General features: G+C 44.3%; 1 protein-coding gene across 1 annotated transcript in view; it reads right to left on the bottom strand.

Moving 5' to 3' along the window:
• Window positions 1-1,117: 1,117 nt before the first annotated feature.
• The window catches only part of rab2a (RAB2A, member RAS oncogene family), a 37,951-nt gene continuing 23,839 nt past the window's right edge, over window positions 1,118-15,229 (bottom strand). The window contains exons 7-8 of the mRNA XM_083991926.1: window positions 7,854-7,922; window positions 1,118-2,394 (exon numbers count right to left, since the gene is read on the bottom strand). Of these exons, the coding sequence (XP_083848052.1) occupies window positions 2,299-2,394; window positions 7,854-7,922 (165 nt within the window). The 3' untranslated portion in view covers window positions 1,118-2,298. The remainder of the gene's footprint in view (window positions 2,395-7,853; window positions 7,923-15,229) is intronic.

Here is a 15,229-nt window from a genome sequence, read left to right as displayed (position 1 = left end):
CAAAGAGAAAGAAAAAAGAAGAGAAGAACACACTGCCGAGGAAAACATGATTCACTCACACTGCTGTGAAGTCCAAAGAGTCCCTACAGTTCTAGATAGCCTGGAGAGATAACAGCTAGGATAGATAGGCTGAAATATATGTATGCATCATCTACGTATGCATGCATATACTGTATGCAGGCTCGGTGTGTGTGCGCATGGAGGGGATGGGAAGAAAACTATGTCAACATGTGGGTTGGATTCTTCTGAAATGCCGCGATTGATACGCAAAGTTCAAACTAGGCCTGCTGCTAATGTCTCTCGCATACGTAGTGTGTCTAACATATGCGTAAAGCTGGCCAGGTAGTGGTCAAATGCCCATCTGCAGATAAAAACGGGGTCAATTTGATTCATTTTAGCAGCTGTCCAAATCTCACAGGGGGGGTGGGAGGGGTGGAGTTAAGGCAGACAGCTGATTTCAGGTCAGATTACAAGGGCCTAGTTCAATTCTTTGTTTTTATTTTTCCCTCATTTTCTTCTGGACAAAAAACACAGGTAAGCAATAATTTGGCATTAAAATAGATACAGAGCTAATGCTACCACACAGTCAGAGAGAGAAGAAGAAGAAGAAGAAGAAGAAGGGGGGATGAGAGGGAGGGATGAACCAGAAGTAACTGAAATACTAAAATATGATCATAACAGTAAAATGGCGCATATTACATAGTTGATCTCAAAGCAGAACACATTGCAGCAGTCATCGATCAAGCTCTAAACAGTATACGCTTTGTACCTGCCCGCTAAATTTGTGGTAAAAATATGAGTTTACTTCAAAGGGAGAGGACTTGGTGTGTGTAGTTAGTGTGTTCTCCACCAGGGTCTTCTACTACAACCTTATCACTCACACTCGTCATTTAAAACAAAGGACGCCTGCTGCAGCCCCGACCGGAACAAGGCGGCTCAGCGGCTTTGGATTTAAATGAAACCGGTCTTTTCCAACCCCCCCGGTAAGAAAACAGCTAACTCACCAAGCCTGACCCCAAAACAGCCGTAAAAAGCTACAGAAATCCGAAGAGCCATATATACACAGAAATGTGCCCGATAAATACAGTTTACAAAAAAAAAATTGATTTCCAATCTATTTTCATTTATTTTTTTTATTTTCTTTTAATTTCATAATGGCAGCCACTGCTCTCGACATCCCTTAATGTTTCTTAGACTGTCCTGCTTGTCTTTTCTATTGTTTATGAAAAGCGTGTATGTTCACACTCAACAGTTTGGTCTTTTTACTCCCTCCCCGGACAAATTTAAAACAACTTTTCTCTATTTTTTTCAGTCACAACCAGTTCGTAGTGTTCATTAAATACAAATCATCTGCAAGTCGACAAAAAACAAAAAAACAAAAAAGACACAAAGACGGAGAGCGAGAAAAGAAAATAACATGATGAAAAAAAAAGGGAGAGGACGCGCAAAAATGACATAATTTGCACATTGTTTCATGGAAAGAAAATACAGTGACTTGAAAGCCTCCAACATTTTACAGCCTGACATACTGGAATACCTATATCATCCCTATACACACAGGCACAGCATGAGAACTGACTCAACATGTAGGAACATGTCCTGCTGCCAACGTGCTGTGTAATTTTCTTTAAAAACATGTACAAATGTGTCTGCAGACACAACACAGAGCATGGTTTATTCCATACAGTCAGTCGTTAAGAGTGTGTTTAATCTCTACTCACCATCCTGTCTCTATCTGGACAAAGTCAACTCACTGTTACTGAAAATATAGTTGTCGTTTCTCTTCTTTCTTTTTTTTCATAATTCTGAGGTACTGGATTATCCCAACAACATCCTCATGAATTAAGATGCATGGATGTTTTTAAATAAAAAGATTAAAACCTGTTTATCTAACCGAGAGAAAAAAAAAAAGAAAAAAAAGTGAACCGCAAAACTTTTGATTTTGGTCAGTTGATCTGCAGGTGAAGCTGACTGACTCTTATCCTCATAAGACTGCAGGAAGTCAGGATGACGTATGAGAACGCAGCCCCTCCACCTTTCGCTAAGGTGAGGGGACTTGGGGAAAGACATGGCTGAAAGACAGAGAAGAGAAGAAGACACAGAGAGGGAGGAGTGGGCGGGAGGAAGGGATGGGTGTGAGAGAATGGAGCAGTAGAGAGGTTAACAAACTGTTAGTGAGCCTGGACAGTTCTGTAGAAATGCGAGGAGGGGCCACGGAGGGCGAGAGGGGGGAAGGAATGGGGGGTGGGGTGGGGTCGGGGTTGGAGGAGGAGGAGGAGGTGTGTTCGGGGGAGGGGTTCAGCAGCAGCCCCCTCCAGCCTGTTGGCCTCCCTGGCTACCGGTCAGCGTGGAGTTGGTGGTGGGGTGCTGGGGTCCGATCTTAATACCATTAGCCTGAGTGGACACAGAGACACAGAGGGAGAGAGAACAAGGGGTTAAAAACATTCCACATCAAATATCAGGACAGAGATGTACATGATGGAGACTATCACTTTCAAACTCAGGAACCAAGCTGATTGGTCAACATGGCTCAGCTACTGCATGTGTCAACTGTAAGAACTGAGGTCACACCCTCCAATTGAAAACGATCTTCCCTATTTCCAACAGCAATATGTTATGTTTTGCTATGCTATGCTATGTTATGTTTTACTATGCTATGCTATGCTATGTTTTGCTATGCTATGTTACGATATTTTGCTATACTATGTTATGCTATGCTCTTGTATGTTATGTTATGATGTTTTGCTATAGTATGCTATGTTATGGTATGTTTTGATTTACTATGCTATGTTATTATGTTTTCTATGCTATGTTATGCTGTTATATTATACTTTGCTATGCTTTGTTATGATGCGTTGCTAAGCTATGTTTTTATATAGGCTGTTAATCTATGCTATGCTGTGTGTGAATGGGTGAATGCGATGTAAAAGTGCTTTGGGTATCGTTGCAGGTATAGTAAAACACTATATAAAATACAGACCATTTACCATTTATACTATGTGTATGTGTGTATTGTTTTGCATACTGCTAGAAAGTAAATAAAAAGTAATATATAAACGAATGAAAGAAGGCAGACACTAAACTGTGCTGCTTCCTGCTGACACACGTCTACAACTTGGTTTTTATTCCAAATAAATAAATCTAATAAAAGTCCAGCTGAGGCTGAGTTTCACCATGACGAGAAGAAAAAAGTGGATGTAATCAGTGACTAAATGGAAACACAGCGCAGAATGAGTGTGTCATTGCTTTCATGCACTCAGCCTGCAGGGGCTTCTATTAGATCACATCACAGAGCACACAACAGGTGCTTGTGTGCTGCACAAAGGAAAAGGAAACACCAGCAGCACACAAGGACACGGTGAGGAAAGAAAGAGACGCACATATAAAAGACAGAGCGAGGGGGAGAGAGACAGAGAGACTCGGTTCTTTCAACTCCCTCTCCCTCACTCTGGCCTTCAACTGCAGCTCTCTCTCTCCATTTGTGTGTGTGTGCTGTGGTGCTCACCTTCCCTCTCTGTGTTTCATCATCCCCCCCCCCCCCCCCCCCCCCCCCCCCTCCACTCCCACTCCCTCTCTCTCCCAGTGTATATTTATCTCTCTCCCTCTCACTGTAACTCCCCCTCTTACAATCAGTAGCAGTGGTGCCTCTGGGAAACACTGGATGCCTTTAAATCACATTTATTGAGCTAAGGCCATGTGTGTGTCTGAGTATGTGTGTGTGTGTGTGTGTGTGTGTGTGTGTGTGTGTGTGTGTGTGTGTGTGTGTGTGTGTGTGTGTGTGTGTGTGTGTGTGTGTGAGAGAGAGAGAGTTTTTTTCTCATAGTGGCTGCCAACATTTCTGGTGGGGCTTCCCTCTCTCTCTCTCTCTCAGTCAGCTGATGTGGTTTGGCCGGCCGGCCTGCTTCACTCCATCTTACTCTGACTGAGAGCACAAACACTGAGTGTCTGGCTAACTCCAGTCCCGTCTGACTCAACCACTTCCACTCACTGACAGGATCAAGGGCCACACACTCACTCTCAAACTACGCTCCACAGATAACACACACCAACCCTGTTCATTAAATAAACACGCTGTCCATACACGGTGGTGTGTTCCTGCTTATTGGTGTGTACAGACCCAAACATTGTATCTGTAAACACAAACACCCAGGTGGACAACAATGATATATTGTGATAAACACCCTGGATGTCACACTGGAGTATTAGAGTTAGAGCTGTCACAATCATGATATTTTAGCTGACGATTAATTGCCATAATTGAAAAATGGAAATGCGGTCATGAATATTACAAATGAAGCTCCTCCAGATAAACAGTTTGTGGCTCCACTCATGCAGAAGAAGAGGGCACAACGTGATGATGTCATTAAAGAGGACCAGTCAAACCTTGTAGAACGACGTAGAAATAGTGATGAAATCTGACATTTCTGTTAGTTTCATCCAGCTGTGTTTATACAGATGAATGGAGACCATTCTAACCATTATGCAAAATAACTCCGGTCAGCTCAAATGATCAGGTGATTATGCAATAATTGTGACAGGCCTAATTAGAGTCACACTGAGAGAAAAAATAATGTAATTTCAAATTATATGTGATACGATGTGATTTGAATTATATATAAAGTGGTAATTGTAGTTTGTGGGTTGCCTATGAGGGGAAATATGAGCAGCTTTAACATGAGGTACACGGAGCCTCCTGTGAAGTTCTACTTCAGCTCAGGTTTCATGAATGAGAAGAAACTCACATCACAAACAGCTGTCTGAAGCAGCTCAGCTAAGTTGTTCCAGATTTTTTTTTGTTTTTCTAAATGTTTTACTTTGATCTTGGTGATATCAAAAAAAAATTCTAATTTTGACTTAAAGGTGTTAGCTACAAGTTTAATTCCTCCTGGCCAGTAGGTGTCGCACTCACACTCGCGCCAACCTTTAATTGTAGGCTACTGGTACGTACCAGTCACGCCTATAGGGAGCAGCTAGTAGCTAACGCTAACCACAGCAGCTCTGGTGTTGACAGCGGACTGGAAACACATCTGAATCATTTCACACTAACTCACCTGCAGACGAACCCGACAAACCCACAGCATCATACCTGCACTGGAAACATTACAGTACTGGCTAACCGTTAGTTAGCATTAGCATTAGCACGATGCTATTTTCTCCACAGAGCTATCACGATCTGGCCCCTGAGCTCTACCTCATGTGACATCAGAGTACTAATGCTGTTGGTGCAGATATCATTCCATGTCAACGTTGCCAACGTAACCAGATGTAAATATTTATTTTGGAGCCGTCAAAATTCATAAAACAATGTTGTAGCTATAACCTTTAATTGTCTTTTTTTTCTCTCTCACACTATCACTTCATGAAACATGCCAACAAGTGTGGAGGACATCAACACAGCCAAACATGTTGTGAGTCCATGGACAGAAAGACTCACAAATCCACATTTTACATTTGATTCATGTGAAAGTCAAGTGGTCTGAGCAACAACAAGCCCAGCTGCTGCTGTGTCCACTGAAAACGACGTTGGAGAGAAATACCACCTGCTACTGATGGATCAGAGCAAAACAAAACTAACTGACCTGCCGCTCCAGGCACACCAGGCTAAAGTCTGATCACACTGTGGTGGCACCGGAATCACAACAGAGACAACTGGTGATGGGAGTGGATATTTCAGAGACAGCAGTGTGCTGGACACGGCTGACGCTGCATGTGCACAAGGTTAGGTTCATAATGCATGAGGGCATTTTTGCACATGTGGACACACGTGGACTGCAGACATAGCAGGTGACAAATTTCGTGGACACTCTCCAGTATGTGGACACACTGAAGTGTCCCTTCTTTCCTTTGTTCTGCTCCATGTCCACATGTAAATGCCCAAACGGGATCTTTTTCTGAATTTTTATTTATTTAGCCTTTATTTAACCAGGTAAAAAGACCCGTTGAGATCGAGATCTCATTTTCAAGGGCGACCTGGCCAAGAGGGCAAAGTTTAGGTCTATCATCCACACAACGTTTTTAGTCCTTAAAGAAGGATATTATAACTTCTTCTGGGCATTTTTGTGTGGAGAAGGAAAACTGAGTTTTGGTTGCCGAGGGTACTGGACTGGGGCAGTGACCTGCTGGGCACACTGCATGCTGGAGAAGCATGTCCATGGAGCTGATTTAGGTCCAGTGTGTAAAATGGGGGGAAAACCGTGATATCTAACGTTCAGATTCTAGTTTGCAGTGCTCACTCGCTCACACTCACCATGACTGGGTATTTCAGGAGCATGGAGTGATGAGGTGAAGATCTAAACCATTTTACGATATGTCTGCTGTTTCCTCCTTCTTCTTTCCATCCACCTTATTTATTTATGAACGTGAAACTCTTGAAACGCACTCTCTAGCTGGCTGGATTTTCTCTTCAGGCTGCCATACAAACATGGTGGCGCAAGATGGTGACACTCTCTAAAGCAAGACCCTTCCTATATGTATATATAAAAGAATAATTATAAGGCTACAAAACCCATATTTTATTTTATAGCGATTATACACTTATACAAATATATTCATGGGTAGTACTGTATATTCAGATTTTGCCAATAAACCTTGACAATTATTACACACTGGACCTTTAATTCTTATCAAATGACATGCCATTGCACTTGCTGCAATGCATGTCACACCTAATGCGCACCACTATGGTGTTGCTTTGGGTTGTGAACGTGTACAGAAGTCGCCACATCTGAACGGCCTTTAAAGGGGTCACGCACTCACTCTTACAACACAAAGTATGTCATGGATATAGTAAACAAAGATCAGACCGGAAGTATGCTTTGGTTCACTATGATTGGTCAATGCATTTTTAAAAGTTAAAGGGGAACTATGTAAGTCTGGTGGCTTCTCCTCTGTGTTGCTAACCCTCCTCCCGGCCATGTGCATTTGTTTTTAGTGAAGCCAAAACAATGTTACGACGTGTTTGTGTAGTCACATCAGTCATAAACAAGAGATTGCGGGTTATGAGGCGCATTTGTGTCGCAGTGCCGCAGAGACGAGAGCTGGCAGCCAAATGGTGCTAGGTGGAAGGAAGAGAGCCTCCATTCTCCCTGGAACAAGTTACAAGTCATTCATTTAACCATCAATTACTCCAAAGACTTGGCCTCAGAGCTGTGATGAGGAAATCTGAGCTGATGAGAAACACCTGAATATAATGAAACAAGTAAAATGCATAAACTCCCCTGGTTAAGGAACCTGTGCCACCGATTGCGACTGTGATTTTTATCCAAGAACAGGTTTGAGTGTCGTCTTGTCTCCATGAAAAAGAAGCTGAGACACGTTTTCACAGGTAAACTGCATTCTTGTGTGACCAACACTTGTACCTGCTGACAGGCCGGGTGTCTGGACGCTCCTGCATGGAGAGCTGTTTCACTAAGAAGATAACCATCTGGCTGACTGGAGAGCAAACTTACTGACTGGCTGCATAGGCAGCTTACAGACTGACTGGCTGACGTGTTTGTTTTCTTACAGAATGATTGAGACCTTGTGGGATGTGAGGAATTTATGAGCTGGCAGATGCTGAGAGAGAGAGAGAGAGAGAGTGAGAGGAATAGTGTAGGGTGTGGAAAATAGAGCAGGTGAGAGGAGGTGCATGGGGAGTTTTGCTTGGCTGGAGTCAAAGGAAGCAGAGAGGAGGTTTTTTCCCCCTCTTTTTGAGGAGAGAGGGAGCGTGGCAAACCACACACACTGCTGGAAAATGACACTGAGGAGAACAAAGGCTGAAGAGGGGAGATGGCGGCCTGGAAAGAGGAAAAAAAGGGAGCAAGAATGAAGAGGTTTCTGGAGGAAGGACAGGGGGAGGGATCGGTGTGTCTTACCTCATTGTTGATATCGAACACCCCCTCCTGGATCTTCTCGTAGATCTCCTTGGCTGTGTTGATAAAAGCCTGACAGAGAGAGAGAGAGAGAGAGAGAGAGACAGGAAGTGAGACAGAGAGGAGATTCATATTTGTATGACGACTCCAGTAAATGAGACAACTCAGCTCTTACGAAATTTTTTTTTTTTACAAAGAATCCGAATGTCAAACAAACTATGTAAAACAGCTTCAGTGTTCAGTTCAAAGACTTGTGTTCCACATTGGTTGAGTCTATCTACTTGTCTTGAGGTAAACTGAACTGATTGGACATAAGGGAACAGACACAAGTGTATAAGTTTATACTATATCCCACAATTCACACTGCAAGTCAGGACAAAAACCGAATCATAAGGTCTTAGAACAGTCATGATGAAGTATTGATCAGAGAGAGACTGTCAAACCGCCTCCACGTGGCTGAGAGAGTGTTGGGTGATGTGAAGGTACTCTCAGCAGTGTGTTGTTTATATGTCAGAAAACAAAAACCTAGATTTAAACCGATGCTACATCTGGCTTCCTAGCTAATGACAACACCAACATCTGTCTTGTGTTGGCAATGGAAAAGGGGACAATCTGCCTTCACACCAGGGGTCACATGACTGCAGTAGGCCGGGGTATTTACTGGCATCGATGTAACCAACGCCAGGGTGACTCTAGACACTGCAGACATCTGCTTTCACCAGTTTGAGTCCCAAAGCCGATACCGATCCAAACCAATACCACTGTTGAATTAATAAACCATACACCTTGCCACATGGAAGATAGTGAGTACGTTTACATGCAGTCAATATTCAAGTTAAGGTCAATATTCCGGTTTCTGAAATATTCGGAATAACCCGTTTACATGTCTGAGCAAACAGGGTGATTCCTGACCTGTATACATGGTAATTGTAATCAATTGGGATATCCCAATCAAAACAGCGACGCACGGACAACGTCTCGTCAGTTGCCAAGTCCGCTTGTTAAAAGCGACTTTTGGCTTGTTTTTCTGTGAAGTCGCTTATATATATTGGTAGTCGTGGGTTTTGGTCTTGTTGTTTCACCACACTCTCCTCCACTGATCGAGAGAATAAAAGCCGGGTCTATTTCTATTTTCTTGAATGTACAAAACCTCTCATCGCCCACGATTGCAGTTTGAGCAGTTTCTAAGCTGCTTCATTTCTCATTAGAGTTCTCAGTCGGCCTCGGGTGTTGAAGCTCGGACCCGCCGCAGTATGAGCAACTATTCTCGGCAGCCGAAAGCGGGGGAGAGGGTGGACGGTGGGGGCACGTCCGGCCCGTTGAGAACTCCGACTGACCGAAGGAAAGAGCCGGAGCCTACAGTCTGTAGCCGGAGCACACATTTATTTATTAGAAGTTTAAAAGTTGCTGATTAAACGCCTGTACACCTGTCTTCAATATAATATAATTTGTATTATTTACAAGTACAGTTCCTGTAGGTCAAAATACCTAGATTCCATCGTGCGCAGAACACAAATTAATGTTCCTTTCAATGGGGATATCCCGATAGGCGTATACATGACCAAATATTCAGGTTAGAAAAGGAGTAACCCAGGGGTCTTTTTCGGGTTTTTAAAAACTGGAATATGAGCATATTCAGGTTTTTCATGTTTACATGGCTTATTGTTAATGTTCCGGTTATGAACGTTTTACTGACTGCATGTGAACGCAGTCAGTGAAGGCATCAAGCTTGACTTTCCTAACCCTTGCGTTTGTTGTCTATCTATTCTGTTCAATTCTATGTTTGTGACACGTGATGTAGCACGTGTCACAAACATAGAATTGAACAGAATAGATCGGTGCTCGATACCCGATCTAACTATCTAGTCAATATCTGGGCCGATATCTGATCTTAATATCAGATCGGTGCATCCCCAGTCCCTTTGGTTTTCGTTCATATTTTGTTGTCATCTCTCCAGGTTCTCCAAAGTGGATTTTCACCAGGGGGCAATTAGTCTGCTTCAAGAGAAAAACTGATCAGAGAGGGAAGATGTTCTACAGGGTCAAGAGAGAGAGAGAGAGAGAGAGAGAGAGAGAGAGAGAGAGAGAGAGACCCTTTAAGGCTTTTAAAGTTTAGATGACACTGAAGACCTTGTTAGTGGATGTGAAACCCTTTGGAGCAGATCTACGCCTTCTAGTCAACAGTAACTACAACAATAAGATCTGAGCGCAGTCACAACACACACACACACAGCTTACGGACAGTAAGTGAGGATCAAAGATGTGAGAATAAAGTGGAGTTAAGCTCCCTCCCTGAGCAACTGGCCTGTGACTGTGGTATCTCTCCACAAGCCTCTCCGGGGACACTTTCTTAATGTTTGTGTCTCCAGGGTCTGAGCTGCAGAGCAACTGGGATGATCTCACACACACACACACACACACACATCAGTCTACAGAGAAACAATGAAACTGCAAATCCAACAGCCTTGACAAAGGGCTTTTTTTTTAGGCCATAAAAATGTGTGATCCTTAAGAGGAATCATTTAGAACTGAAAATATGTCCTGAACTCCTCTCTGACACCCAGTCGGAAATAGACTCCTGCCCTGTTAACTCTGTCCTATTTCCTCCCTCCGACTCAGCGCCGCATCCCTTGTTCATTCACGCCCTCGTACGCTGCTGCCTTAATTGAAATATCAGGTTCAGATGTGTGTAGGTTGCAAAGGTGGGCAGGAGCGATAGGACGGGAGATAAACAGAAGTGAAAAACACATGGAGGAGAGATCATGTTTAAAGGATGGAAATAAGAGAGCGCAGAGCAAGGACTAAAGGAGAAAAACAACAAGAACGGAGAAAGAGAAAAAGAAAAAGAGTAAAATGTAAAACAGAATGAGATCGGTTTAAAAAAAAGAGGAGGAAAAAGACACGAGAGACTGAGAATAAGGTTTACAGGAAGTGAGGGAGGGAGAACAGAAGGGTGAGGAGATGCTGACAGGAATCTCTCTCTCTCCCTCTAAGGACCATCCCATCAGCCCTGGTGTCCACCCACAAACCCTCATGGTAAAGCCGGCGCACTGATTGGCTGCTGGATGCTGCTGGAGGTAGGGTGGAGGTTATGAATATGTATGAACCGTAAGTGGTTGATATACTGCTGGAGAAATGGAGATGATGGATACGAGGGAGGGGGGAGGGGGACGAAGAGGAAGAAGAAGAGGAGGAGGAAGCAGCTGAGGGAGAAATGAATGGAAGAGGGCAGGAGGGTAAAAAAAAAAGGAAAAAAAAAGAGGAAGACATGTTGGTTAAGGAGGAGAGGGAAGGAGTGGATAGAGAATGGGAGGGGGGAGGTGACGGAGGTAAGAAGCAAATGATGGACGTCGAGGGATGAGGAGGGATGGAGCGAGGAGAGATGAGGGGAAGGGAGGAGAGGAGCGCTATCAGGAGGATTCAGAGGACACTAATGAGACAAATTAATCATACCACACACACACACACACACCCTCCCCCTCGTCTTAACCCCAGAGCACCTCAGAGCTCAACTCAGCAGCAGAGTGGGGGTCTGATTTTGCACGATATAGGCCAGGCAGAGGGTTAGAAGGAAAATCTATGTAAACACACACACACACACACACACACACATATCCTAACACACGCGCATGCGCACACACACACATGCACACGCACACGCACTGTGGTGCCCTTGGCTAGCATGCTGTGCTGTGTAGGATGGGATTATTTATGTGACTGGGTAAGTGAGAAAAGGGTCCCCAAGGACAACGGCCTGCCTTCATTCCACACAACAACAGCGGGGGTGTGTCTGTGTGAGGGGCGGGTCGCCGTGACGATGGTGAGCTGTGGCGCTACAGGTAAACAGCTGACAGGAGGGGAGGACGGGACAATCAAACACTCAGCATCACACTGCAGTGGAAGAAGAACAACACGAGCCTGATACTTGTTATAGGTGAGCATGTCACAATTATTACATAATCACCTGATCATGATCATTTAAAGGTATATTGTGTAGGAATTAGTCCCATCTAGCGTTGCGGTTGTATATCGCACGCAACTCAATCGTATTTTTCATGCTGCATTCACGTGAAATTGGGCAGACGGCAGACGGACGACAGCCGCTGCACGTAACGGCATAAACAAGCCTTTATGTAAACAAGTGGTCCGTCAGCACGAGGCAAAACAATACATGTGACAATATGTTGTTATGGCGATGTCGTATTGTTTACCTGACCCACGTTTTACCGGCTTTCTCTCCACTTCTGTGACTAAAATGACATCTGGTTTTGCCACCGACGGCCGTCTGCCCGACTGCAGGTGAATGCAGCATCAGTGTAACGCTCCATTCCTCCTCACTGCGTTACCGCGGTGACTTTTCACAGACGCCACCACGACCTGAGCCGACAGCTCCGGTGTCTCCGGTGAGTTTCCATGGTTTCCAACCGTCACGCTGCCACTGAACGTAAAAACATGGCGACACCACATGGCAGCCAGCACCGAGCTTACCCGCTCCATGTAGATATGAATGATATGAACGGCTAATGATCACAATCATTTAGCCTAACGGTTCAAATGGTTTCCATTCATCTGTATCAAACTAACAGAAATGTCAGATTTCATCACCACTTCCACGTCGTTTTCCACCGTTTGATGTTTGGTCCTCTTTTAATGACATGGCGTGGAGGCTCATGGGAAATGTAGTGTGAAAACATTTTGCTTTCCAAAACTCCTCATTGTCCCTTTAATGACATCACGTTGCACCCTCTTCTTCTACTGTGGTTTAATGACACCAGGGCTCCAGACTAACTGTTTTAGGGGAACAGCCCCTAAACGAACTTTTTCACTCGTCCTCCTGCAAGTAGTAGCACCGGAGCGACCACATTAAATTTTAACTCGCACCTTAAGAAATCAAAGCAGAAGTAAGTGATATATTTGTGTTAATATAAGTCTTAAATAGTTATATCTTCCGACAGCAATCACTTACATAGAGTGTTTGGTCTGAAACACGGGTCTGTCAGTCACTCTGCTCTGCTCTGAGCCGAGGAGAAAACATTTATCGTATCCTACAGTTTTTATCCAATGAGGAGAGAGAACGGCATGCAGGGCTGTGTGTGCAGCCAAGGGACGCCGTGAATGTGGTGACGTCGGGACGAGGACTGTTATGGTGCGTTCAAGGAAACTCGTATTTTTCCGACCGTGAAGTCGTACCAGTTCGATCTGGTACGAGTTCACCGGTCGGAAGTTACGAGTGGCCGTTATAGTGACTTTCACCGGTAAAACAGGTCGGAAAAACACGAGTGGGTTGCCTGGAACGCTACAAAGTCGTAAGTTGTGACTTGAAGCTGTAATTTACGATTTCAAAAGCCTGCCTGGAACGCAGCATTAGCGAAAACGACCGGACCACTTACTTCTGTTTTAAGTCGCATATGCGACCCAATAGGTCGCACGCTGGAGCCCTGGCTTTAAAGCAGATATCAGTGGAATGTTTTTGTTAATATAAGTCCTAAATAGTCCTATTTTCCGTCAGCAATCACTTACATGAAGTATTTCAGCCTAAACACGAGTCTCTCCGTCACTCTGCTCTGCTGTAACCCGAGGAGAAAATTTTCCTTGTGGGATACAAGTGTTATCCAATGAGGAGAGAGAACGGCATGAAGGGCTGTGTGTGCAGCCAAGGGATGCGCGTGAATGTGGTGACGTAGCACGAGGACCAATTGATGCCTGACAAGGGCGGGGGCTGCTAACTCATGGTGCGTTCAAAGAAACTCGTACTTTGTGTTTTTCCTTCCTGTGAAGTCATACCAGTTCGATCTGGTACGAGTTCACGGGTCGGAAGTTACGAGTGGCCGTTATAGGGAACTTTCACAGACAACAGGATGGTAAAAACACGAGCTACGGGTTACCTGGAACGCTACCAAGTCGTAGTTGTGACTTGAAGCTGTAACTTACGGTTTCAAAAGCCTGCTATTGACGTTAGCAGGGGCTACGTTAGCTGCCATGGCCGAGAGTTTGCTAGCTATGCTAGTGGTGGCTTGAGTTGCAACTGGAGTTGTTTGTCCGCCACTCTTCTTATGTTTAGAGTTGCTCATTTTGGTGTCCAAGGTGTCGAAGTGACTTTGTAACGCACTGAGACAGTTTGAGAGAAGAAAGTCCGATGTTTAAGTTGAAAATTAAGCAAGTGTGATCGGGAGACCTGAAACCGACGTCTGCTCTCTTACATCGTCAACCGGAAGTCCCACATTTGCTTTTTATTCATGATCCTCACACACATTGGCCTGACACCTGTGATGACAGATTACAGATTCTTTGAGTGTTTCACCAGTGTAAAAAATAAATTAAATAATAAAATAAAACGGCAAATTTACTGGTTGTACATGGGCAAGTAGATGAAAAATTTACTTGCACACTCAAATTTTCACACACCCTGAGTGGAGCGCCACAAACTGTTAATCTGGAGGGGCTTTATTTCTTATATTCAACAACCAAATTTCAATAAGGATCTATTACATGAGCTTCCTGGATTAGCTGCAAATGCCAAACACATTTTGGTTTTAAGCCAAATGAGAAAGGAGAGTCCAATAACTTGGAGGAGGCGATTTGTTGGATTTGCAGCAAAATGATGGCAGTCAAAGGCACTAACACCACAAATAAAAAACAAAACATCTATGGATCCACCACCCGAGTGTCTAAATATACATGAAATGCAGCCATTCAATACGGTGGAAAAACCAGTATTTAAAGAAATACTGCAAAAGAAAAGAAGTAGAAAACGACAATTAAATTGTTGATTGCAATTATTTATATAGCAATTAATCGTCAACTAAAAATTAATCACCGTGACAGTACTAATTGTGATATCTGTGTGGTGTTGGTGGTGAGGAGGCAGGGCCACCTCTGCATAGTTCACCAACACCTTTCTACCACCACATAGTTCCATTTATACCCATTTTATGGTCAAAGTATCAGTTAACACCAGAACGGAGGAAGATGGTGGCGGTATGTTGTCGGGGGGGGAGGGAAGGTGACTGAATTAGCTACATATAATAATATCCCTCCATATCCAGTCAGTCTCCATCCACTGATCCAGGATGTGCTGCCCCCCCCCCCCCCCCCCCCAGTTGGAAGAGGGGTGAAGAGGCTCCGTGGCAACATCTACCACCAGAGCCACCAGCAGAGAGGCAACCAATGGCTTTGGATGTGGAGGCAAGACCCCTGCTGCTTGTTGAAAAGCAGGCCAGGACGACACAGCCGGGGGGGGTTTCTGGGACACTAGAGGCGTAGTGTGCTGATCAGTGAGAAGTCGAGGGAGGAGGGCGGCAAAACTCCTCTGTGTCAACCTTCCAGCACCGAGAAGAAATACAAGAGTCAAGCTTTGAGCTCTCATGCTCCGAGGTTCA

Source organism: Trachurus trachurus, assembly GCF_905171665.1.
Source record: "Trachurus trachurus genome assembly, chromosome: 17".
In the NCBI taxonomy this organism is placed as follows: domain Eukaryota; kingdom Metazoa; phylum Chordata; class Actinopteri; order Carangiformes; family Carangidae; genus Trachurus; species Trachurus trachurus.
This window is presented reverse-complemented; position numbering and strand designations above follow the sequence as displayed.